This window comes from Chlorocebus sabaeus, chromosome 5 (genome assembly GCF_047675955.1).
Source record: "Chlorocebus sabaeus isolate Y175 chromosome 5, mChlSab1.0.hap1, whole genome shotgun sequence".
NCBI lineage: Eukaryota > Metazoa > Chordata > Mammalia > Primates > Cercopithecidae > Chlorocebus > Chlorocebus sabaeus.
The window spans coordinates 55260656-55271515 of NC_132908.1; the positions used below are offsets into that span (position 1 = coordinate 55260656).

The 10860-nt window shown below is 44.3% G+C and overlaps 1 protein-coding gene across 2 annotated transcripts in view; it reads right to left on the reverse strand.

The window, feature by feature from the left end:
* The window catches only part of CSNK2A2 (casein kinase 2 alpha 2), a 40376-nt gene extending 29954 nt beyond the window's left edge, over window positions 1–10422 (reverse strand). The window contains exons 1-2 of one of the 2 annotated variants that reach the window (XM_007993498.3): window positions 9940–10422; window positions 9045–9156 (exon numbers count right to left, since the gene is read on the reverse strand). In XM_007993498.3, coding sequence (XP_007991689.1) covers window positions 9045–9156; window positions 9940–10043 — 216 coding nt within the window. In that variant the 5' untranslated portion in view covers window positions 10044–10422. The remainder of the gene's footprint in view (window positions 1–9044; window positions 9157–9939) is intronic. The other variant, XM_007993500.3, reaches the window with a different exon arrangement.
* Window positions 10423–10860: the final 438 nt, after the last annotated feature.

Here is a 10860-nt window from a genome sequence, read left to right on the forward strand (position 1 = left end):
CCGCTCTCCGCCCGCTGTGCCAGGGTTCCCAGGAGAGCAGATGAGGCTGCTGTGCATGTTCCCCGACTCCACTTAGAAACCTTACTCCTTAGTCCCTTTTTCATTAACAAGGGAGCTCGAAACTTTGGGGAAAAAAAGCACTGTACAATCCGATTAAAAAATAGCCAGAGAAGGACACACTACAAAATAACCAGCCTGAAAGATTCAAATATGTCAATGTCATGAAACAAACTGCGCAATTGTTCCAGACTTTTAAAATTTGACAACTGAATATAACACATGACTACAACTGAATATAATCATATAATCTGGGATTTTCCTTTGCTATAAAGAACGTTATAAAGGTAACTGGTAAATGTGAATGAGAGCTGTAGATTAGCTAATAGCATTGCATCAATGGTTACCTTCTTTTTTTTTTTTGAGACAGAGTCTCGCTCTGTCGTCCAGGCTGGAGTGCAGTGGCTGGATCTCAGCTCACTGCAAGCTCCGCCTCCCAGGTTCACGCCATTCTCCTGCCTCAGCCTCCCAAGTAGCTGGGACTACAGGCGCCCGCCACCTCGCCCGGCTAATTTTTTGTATTTTTTAGTAGAGACGGGGTTTCACCGTGTTAGCCAGGATGGTCTCGATCTCCTGACCTCGTGATCCGCCCGTCTCGGCCTCCCAAAGTGCTGGGATTATAGGCTTGAGCCACCACGCCCGGCCTACCTTCTAATTTTTTAATATGGCATTGTAGGGTTATGTAAGAAACTCTTTATTTTTAGGAAATGCATACTGAAGTATTTAGGGATGACTACGATTTACTCTCAAGCACTTCAGGAAAACATATGTTAACATAAATGTTATTATATAGATATATATATGTACATATATGTGTGTATATATGTACATATATGTGTGTATACATGAGACAGAAAGAGAAGGATAAAGCAAATGTTAACATTTGAGGAGTCTGGGTGAAACAGATATGGGAATTCCTGCAACTTTTTTTAAGTCCGAAATTATGTTAAGAAGTTAAAAGAAAAATAAAAACTGACTTTTTTTTTGAGACGGGGTCTCACTCTGTGGCCCAGGCTGGAGCGCAGCGGCACAAGCTCAGCTCACTGCAACCTCTGCCTCCCAAGTTGAAACAATTCTCCTGCCTCAGCCTCCCAAGTACTACAAGTGCACGCCACCACGCCCAGCTAATTTTTTTGTATTTTTAGTAGAGATAGGGTTTCACCATGTTGGCCAGGCTGATCTCGAACTCCTGACCTCAGGTGATCCACCTGCCTTAGCCTCCCAAAGTGCTGGGATTACAGGTGTGAGCGACTGCGCCCGGCCAAAGCTGGTTATCTTATACTTAAAAATTCAGCCAATGCTACCAGTTTAGTCAATGCCTTTCAATGTAAGAAAATTCTAGATTTGTCATCCAATACTGAAAAGCAGCTATAGATCTGTGAGAGTGGTAACAGAGAGAAAAAACCCCGCAACCAGAAGCCTATATCCACCAAAAACCTCTTTTACTCCTAACAGTACTCCTAACTGCTTACAGGGACAACCCATTAGTTGCCTTTATGACACTGCCCCATGTAAAGTCTTGCATTGCTCTCCCGTTATTAAGCAACGGGTCAGGCCTGGACAGCCCAGTTAAGATGAACCTATCTATCAATACATCTAAAGGTATCTTGCATAGCAACTGAAGCATATTTTGTTGCCCACCAGGTATCTAACTTAAACTTCCCGAACTAGAGACTGGGAATAGCAGGGCAACTCTGAAGGTGGCACAAAGGAGTCCCAAGTCACAAAGGCAGCTAGAGTCCTCACAAGCTGACAAAAGACCAAGAGATGATAAAAAAGAAAGGTGACCGACCCACAGTCCAGGACACTTCCCTCCAAACCATCAAAAACTCAGCGACAGGTAGATCCCTTCAGCCTCAGTTTATTCCTCTGAACTGGAGAGACGCTTGAAAAACTAAATCAATGAGCTCTGAGGAGCTGAAAGTGATGCTTTTAATGTGAATCAGAGATAAAAAGTTAGGATTTATGAGGGAGGATTGTTGGTATCCTAAGGAAAATAAACCAAGTTTTACAGAAATAAGGATGCTTTGATTCTCCTGTCCAGAGCCTGTAGCCATTTACCTCCAGTTACACAAAATGTAGAAAATACATGTATTTCTACAACGATCTCACAATTTCACTCTGCATGCTAGAGAAAGTCTCCATCTGGGGTTCATTTATTCCAGTTCAGAGACTATCTGTTTAAAAGATTCAAACTCAATCAGTTTAGCTATTGTCCAAACTAATAAAACAAATTTTTTTTTAACTCGAAGTCTAGTAGACAAATTGGTGAAAAAAAGAACAACTGAACTAACAAATTCAAGACAGGCAGGAATTTATCAACAGCTCCTAACTCTCAAATTTGGGGTTACTTTTACTCTACTACCAAACTAACAACTGCTCCACTATGATATGAATTTCATCACCTGCAATGAACAATGGTTGCCAGGAATGTAGAAGGACAGAGTAAAAAGAAAGTTCAACCACCCTGGTGGCATCCCTAAAACCCACTGCACTTGACCTAAATAAAAACATTATCTGAGCAATGTTATCTCATCACCGAAAACTTTTCCTCTCATCTTTCAAGTTTCATCATCCCAATTACATGATCTGCTCCTTGAGGGTAACTGTTTATTCTCAGGAGTTAAAAAAATTATGCAAAAAGGCAAGGCATAAAATCAAAATGATAATCAGATACCACCTCACACAAGTCAGATGGCTGCTATCAAAAAAACCAGAAAAGAAGTGTTGGCGAGGATATGGAGAAACAGTCAAACTTGTACACTGCAGTCAGAATGTAAAATGGTACAGCCACTCTGGAAAGTTCCTCAAAACATTAAATATAGAATTACCTTGTGATCCAGCAATTCCACTTCTGGGTCTATACCCAAAAGAAGTGAAGCAGGGTCTTCAGGAGGTATCTGTACACTCATGTTCAAAGCAGCATTATTCACAATAGCTAAAACATGGAAGCAACCCATCCACTGATGAATGAACAGCTAACAAAATGTGCTATATACATACAATGGAAAATGACGTAGCCTTAAAATGGGAGGAAATTCTGACGCATGCAACAGTGATAAACCTGGAGGACATTATGCTGTGCAAAATAATCCAGTCACAAAAGGATAAATACTGTACAATTCCACTTATATGAGGTACTTGGAGTAGTCAAATTCATAGAAACAGTAAAATGGTTGTTGCCAGGAAATGGGGGAGGGAGAAATGGCTAGTTATTGTTTAATGGATACAGTGTTTCCATTTTACAAGACTAAACGAGTTATAGAGATGGATGGTAGTGATGGCTGCACATTACCCATTGAACCGTACACTTAAGAATGGTTAAGATGGTAAATATTATGTTATTTTATTTTATTATTTTTTAGATGAGTTTCGCTCTTATTGCCCAGGTTGGAGTGCAATGGTGCAATCTTGGCTTACTGCAACCTCTGCCTCCCGGGTTAAAGCGATTCTCCTGCCTCAGCCTCCTGAGTAGCTGGGATTACAGGCGCCTGCCACCATGCCCAGCTAATTTTTTGTATTTTTAGTAGAGGCAGAGTTTCACCAGGTTGGCCAGGCTGGTCTTGAACTCCTGACCTCAGGTGATCCGCCTGCCTCGGCCTCCCAAAGTGCTGGGATTACAGGCGTGAGGCACCGCGCCTAACCTATGTTACATGTATTTTAACACAATTTATTTATTTATTTATTTTTTTGAGATGGAGTCTCGCGCTGTCACCCAGGCTGGAGTGCAGTGGCGCAATCTTAGCTCACTGCAAGCTCTGCCTCCCGAGTTCATGCCATTCTCCTGCCTCAGCCTCCCGAGTAGCTGGGACTACAGGTGCCTGCCAACACGCCCGGCTAATTTTTTGTATTTTTAGTAGAGACGGGGTCTCACCATGTTAGCCAGGATGGTCTCAATCTCCTGACCTCGTGATCCGCCTGCCTCGGCCTCCCAAAGTGCTGGGATTACAGGCGTGAGTCACTGCGCCCAGCATTTTTTTTTTTTAAAGGCAAGGCATAGAGCAGACCCTTTGAATCTCATCAAGAGAACACTGCAACCCTTTCTACTACTGGTTCTGCCTCTAAAAATCATTTGCACTGCCCAAATGTAATATTGTTATTACTACACTTTATTTATCTCTCAGGCCAGGCACTGTTTTAAGCACATTTAATCCTCTTAGATGAGCACTATTAACATTTTTTACTTGAGGAAGGACACTGAGGCACAGACAACTTAAGTAACTGTTCGATGTTATAGCGTGTCTACAGTTGGAACTAACACCTGACACCAGGCAGATCACTTCTAGGCCATACTCTCTCAGGAAAGAAGCATTTTGTAGATTACTAAAACATGATAATCAATCTCTCTACCCATCTGTCTACAGTTTATCTGACTTTCCTAACAACCCTGTGACTTAAGCAGGAAATGTATGCTTATTTCATAGATGAGAAAACAGTCAAGTGGTATCAACGAAGAAACTAGTTTTTGAACTCAAGCCTTCTGCCCTCTCATTTATAGCACTTCTTACACTATACCACCCTGATTATGAGATGGCAGATCCTGAAATTAAACTCTAGAAACTATCTGGAGCCCTGCTTTATACATGAAAATGGGCACACTATATCAAGATATTCTTTTCACACGTGGTTTGTTCTCAAATAAACTCTTGTATTAAAGGGACAAAACTATTAATCCCCAAATCTGCCAAGTGATCATGCTGAGACTTGGAGGAACTCTATGGGTTAAAAAAAACATAAAAATACTACTTATTGATGCTTCGAGAGAATAAAGCAGCATTTCATTTAAGCATTAAACATGCTGCTGTGCACACTAATCATAGAGAACCCCTGCCTGGGTCCCTACAGCCCTCTGGGACTCTTGGATTCCACACTTCAACTAGCAACTTACCAAAGTCCAATACTTCCTTTGAGAAAAATTACTCCAAAAATCATTAGAAACGAATTAACTTCATTTGACTCTTGGTGAGTGTTCCTCAATTCTTCCAGTACAGATCAGTACATCACAAAGTCAAACATCCAGCAAATGTCCTAATTATGCTCCTCGCACCTGCCGAGACTTCAGGACAGGTATACGGGTCCTACACCGAGTGCTTCCACCCTCTGACTACATGACGCTGAGCGTATAAATCCTTTCTCTGGGTCTTGGTTGATTTGTAAAAAGGGCCCGGGTTCTAACGGTTTCTAAGCACCCGCATTCTGTGATTCTGTTTGACACAGGTTAACTACACTCTTAATCTGTGACTCCCCACCACAATGTTGGAAATAGCCTAGTTCACATACAATTTTTAACATTATTTTGGATGTTAGCAACACTTCAGTAATACTGTTTTCACTACTTTTATACCATGAGACGTTAGTGAAAATTAGAATGTACCAAAAATTTAGATAAATACCACTAATGTGTTGTTTCAGGAAGATGTCTTCATACACATGCCTAAATTCAAAAGGGTAAAAAACCTACCACAGGAGAAGCTAGAAATAAAGAAGAAAGCACCATTCTGACAAAACATAAAGATCATCAGCTCACGATGAAGCTACTAACAAAGATGTATAACCAACGCCCATCCTTTTAACACTACCTACTGACAACACAAAACTTAAAAAATATCTGCAAATATGCTAAATATGCTTAAGGAGCAAAATTTAATACCACCATCCTTTGTTTAAAGCTAAAGAATTAATATCTGGGGGGAAACGGATAGTCAATCTGTTTATAAAATAAGACTACTAAGAGGAAGCCTTATATGGGAATCTCCAAGTCATTTTAGCACTGGTTCGAAATGCTATCTGTTTTTAAAAATAGTGTTGCTCTTAACTTTTATTCAAGAAATAGTTTAATTTGAAAGATCCCAAGGACCCCAGGAAGTACTGAAATCTACACACACAGGCAGTGTTCATAAAATTCTAAAAGTTGTCCAAAGTGGCCACTTTTACTTCTGTGTACACTTTTCTAAGAGGTACTACAAAGGAAATGAAGAATTGATTTTTCAAAATCAAAAGATGAAACGTTTGACACTAATGTAGCTTTCTGCCCAGCCATATAAACCCTTACCATTTTCCTCCTCCTTTTTCTCTCTTCTCCTCAAAACAATTTATCAAAAAAAGATACAACCTCTCCATTGATTGGAAAGTTTTAAGATTTTAGCCATAGAATACCACTTGGGGATAGACAGTAAAATTTTGCTCACCAGTTTCTAAATTCCTAAAACTTCTTAGTAGCTTATTTTTAATCAATACCTGGAAATCTACTAACGCAAATTAAACGATATAAAATTCCTCTGTAGTCACTCATCATTTACCCATTCTCACACATAGGAAAGAAGTGATATGAAACTACAAAAGTAAGACCGTTTGTCCTCAAGAAAGGCACCCTCTATCTTGGTCACCATGTGCATAATACAATCCTGCAGCTAAAATACAGCAGGCTTATACAAAAAGGAAGGCTGTTCTAAATTCTTCCAAGTTAAGAGCAACTGGTACTCTGTTAAGGACCTAATTTCCTATGACCAAGCACCACAATAGTAGCTATCAGTCATAACTTCAACTTATTTGAATAAAGAAACAGAACTTTGGCTAAAGATCCTGTTCTTTTTAAAAAGTAATACTTTTAATTCACAAAACAACAAAACCACAATAATGCCATTAGTGATGTATTACCCCATCCTTCAGACAGGAACAAAATCTGGATAGAAATGCCACCGGGCTTTAAAAAACATAAATGAGTGAGTGTAGTTTCACTAGTGGTTTAGGCTGCACTGTGAAAACAAACAATGTCAAGAAGAAACAAGAAACATTTCATTAACTAGGGGCCTCCCAAGTCTGATTCCAGGACACTAGTACCTGTTTCTGTGCTCAACGTTCAGATCCTACAATCCAATGCTAAAATGAACAGTAAGAAATATGAAGAAATAGGAAACAGGAGTTCTGGCTAATGGTCATTCAACATAATGACATTAGGTAAGTTTCTTTGTGCCTAGGTCTCCCATTTGTAAAGATAACCTGCAGCAGCTTACATACTGGGTTTCCTAACATCTGCCGAGAATCTTTAGAGTAGGAGAAAGCTAGAGCCTATGAAGTTCTTCAGATGATGAAGCAGCAATGTGATGCTCTCCTAAATGAACATGCTGGGATTTATACATACACCTGAATGCTGTTCCTTTCAAAAAAAAAAGCACCACAGAAAATCGTACACTTATTCTAAAAATGCTGCCATAGCACAAAAGTTCAGACATTTTTTCCAGAATTGCTTTAGAGTCAGCAATTCATTCTTCTGAATATACAGCAGTGGAATGTGGATATTCCTAATTTCAATTTATGCCTCGCTTATTTCTTAGATTTGAAGCAGCTTATTAAAAACTTATGCTTATATATATATAAAGCTAATGTATGGCTTTTTAAGGTAATTTCCTTGTGACTTAAAAAAAAAAAAAACCTTGTGACTTCATAAATGCAATACATATTTAGGGAAGAGAGGAGTCACACTCAGTATCTTCAACATCAATTCCTCACTTCTCATCCCCAGTGTGTCTGAGAACACAAGTAACTTTGTCTATTTCTCTTTACTGCAATTCTGCTTCTTCATCACTAGGCTAGGATGTTTTGAGTGATGGAGTTAATCATTTTTTCTGAAAGATTACCAGAAAGCATAAGCCTGACCCCTCACATTAAACAGTGATTACCTACACAGCTGCTCTAACACACAGAAACAGCTTTTCAATTCCACATTCTTAGTCCACAGAACCTCTGCAAAAGGGCCACAATGGAAATCACATGTATGCAAAGTGCTTACGTCACTCTTTCGTCTTCTCAATCTCTCACTAAATGACATGTATCCACATGAAATGATCTGGCAATAACGAAGACCCATCACAGATTCTAAGAACTACTTTTTACTATAGCCTGTAAAACATTATTAAAGCTATACAATTAATCTGTTACCAGAAGGAAAATTTAGCCGACCCTTCATGCTCATTAAAATCATCTTCATCAAAGAGATAACAAAAGACATATCATTATCAAACTGATTGCTAAACCATATATTAAAACTGTTTTGTTCCAATTATTGCTTTAGTAATTATACGTGAATTCTTCTACATTTTTACTAGCTGATAAGCAACAATGGCTCTCTGGCTTCCCAACAAGGCTTCTCAGCACTACTGGTGCACTATATCCATCCCACCTGAAACTTTACTGCCAAAGGAAAAAAAAAAACAAGTGATTATCTGCTAAGGAATTTCCTTCCACTTGGCTTTGACATACATTTCTGAAGTCGCTCCAATTTTTTCCAACTTTCCTTCTGGAACAACGGAGAGCATGCACCAAGAGTAACAAACACAGTGCTCAGGGAGCCCTTAAATTGAGAATGGCTTTCCTGTCTTTTGAATACCTATTTATTTTCTAACAAATGGAGCCCTTTAGGAATTTCTGCTTTAGGCAATTTACTTTTTAGAACAAACACCTTCCTGAACTTAGATTTGAACTAAGATCTGTGACCAGTCTGCACATTTTCTTGAAAGTTCACAGGAAAATGGGGTGGAAAAAGAAGTAATGAAGGGACATCAGATAAATAAAATCTGAGCGTGGGCTGGGCACAGCGGCTCACGCCTGTAAACCCAGCAATTTTAGGAGGCCTGCAAGGAGTCCTTTTGGAGGACTGCTTGAGCTCAGGAGTTTAAGACCAGCCTGGGCAACTTGACCAGACCCTGACTCTACAAAAAAATTTTAAAAATAGCTGGGCGTGGTGGCATGCACCTGTAGTCTCAGCTACTTGGGAGGGTGAGATGGGAGGATCACTTGAGCTCAGGAGTTGAAGGCTGCAGTGAACTATGATCTGCACTCCAGCCTAGGTGACAAAGTGAGACTCTGACTCTAAATAAATAAATTAAATTCAAGCTTGCATTGCCCATTCTAGAACGTGACTGGGGTAGCTTACAACCTTCTGCCCTGTGGGGGGGAAAAATGTTACATACCACTCATAGGACACTCACCTTGAGGATTTTTACAACCACTCTCTCATTGTTGGTGATGTTAATGGCCTCAAATACTTCACTATATTTTCCCCGACCAAGTTTTCGAACCAGTTGGTAATCATCTTGATTACTGTAAAAGGAAGACACACACATAAATGCCAGGACTGGGGGTTAATCTAAGCAAGCCTATGCTCACTGTATACGTCATTCAGCCGCTTCCACCAGGAAAACACTTGGAAGTGTCTATACATCACGTCACAACTCATTCCCTAAATGAAAGCCACGACGTAATCTTGGCTCCCTTCACTCTGCAGAGCTCCTAACCTAATTAGTCTCTCCTAACTTGGAAAGATGGGGCAGGAAGGCAACGCTCTGAGCCAATCCAGAGGGGTGAGCAAAGTACCCGTCCTGAAGGCCTAGAGGGTGCCCCCCCTGTGCCCCGCGGCTCCCCAGCACCTGCTTCCCGTTTCACACCCTGAGGGTAGACAGTGCCTGTTTTAAAAATCTGGACATCTTTAAGAAATTTCCTCCCACCATCTCATCTCAGAAAACCGAAAAGGCAGGGAATTTTAATAGCTCCAAAGGACAGCTGTTGACTTCCCACCCCAGTGGAAACCCAGAAGCGTGAGAAAGGGCTACTCCCTCACTTCCACCCGGCGTCGATCCCTGGACCCCACACTTCTCCCCGAGTAAAAAAGCATTCCTTGGGGGAAAGAGGTGCGCAAACCGGGGAGAAAGGGACAAGGGGAGGGAAGAGGAAGACGAGGACATGTGCGAGAGCTGGACCTCTGCCTCCCTGCGGGCCCGCGGAGGGGTCGGCGGGAGACACCACCGGGCCCGAGTGCGGTTCGCAGGGGGTGGCCGGGCGGGGGCAGGGGTCAGCGGGCCCGGCGGGGGGCGGCGGCGGCTTTACCCCCAGCTCGGGACGTGAGCCTCGTAGTCCCAGTACTCGCGGCTCCTCAGGCTGTTCACCTCGGCGTAGACCCGGGCCCTGCTGCCCGCGGCCGGGCCGGGCATGGCGGGCGGGACCGGGGGGCGGCGCGGGGCGCAGAGGGTGGCGGCGGCGACGCGGCGGGGGGCGCGGGGCGGCGGGCGGAGGGGGCAGCGGGCCGCCGGGCGCTGGAGAAGGAGGAGGAGGAGCGCGGCGGCTGGCGGCCGCGCCAGGCCGGGCCCGCGGGGGCGGGCGGGCTGGGGGCGCGGGGGGCGCCGGCCGAGCCGGCCCGGCCCTGGAGCGGCCGGCGGGGCGGCGGGGCGGGCGGCGCTCGCGATCCGCGGCGGTCTCCGCTCGGCTCGCGGCCCCCAGGAGGCGGCGGCGGCGGCGGCGGCGGCACCGGCAGTGGCAGCCACCGGCCGGGAAAGGGGCAGCGGCGGCGGCAGCGGAGAAGAAGGAGGAGAGGAGGAGGAGGCGGAGGAAACCCGGAAAAGGGGCCGCGCTCGCTGGGAGCGGCCGCCGCCCGGCCTGGGGCCGCCCAGGCTCACAGCGCCCCCTGGAGCGCGGGGGGACCCGCCGGGCGGTGCCGGCCCCGCCCCGGCCCCGCCCCGGCACGCCCCGCCGCCTACCTCGCGCCCTCCCGCACCCCCCCGCACCCTCGCCCTCCCGTCGCCCCAGGTCGGACGGTCCAAATCACCTCACCCTCGGGCTGGCCTGACTTCACGCCACAGGAGCCCCCCTTCCACTGGCCTTTGCCCTAGAGCCCTCGCCCGCGAGTCCCGACCCTTTCACTGTCCTTGGAGACCCTACCCCCAGCCCTGCACTCACCCAGCCTTTACCCACCTGACCCTATTCTGACCCTCCTGTCACCCAAACTGTCAAGTCCCTCCCCAGGGCCTCGCT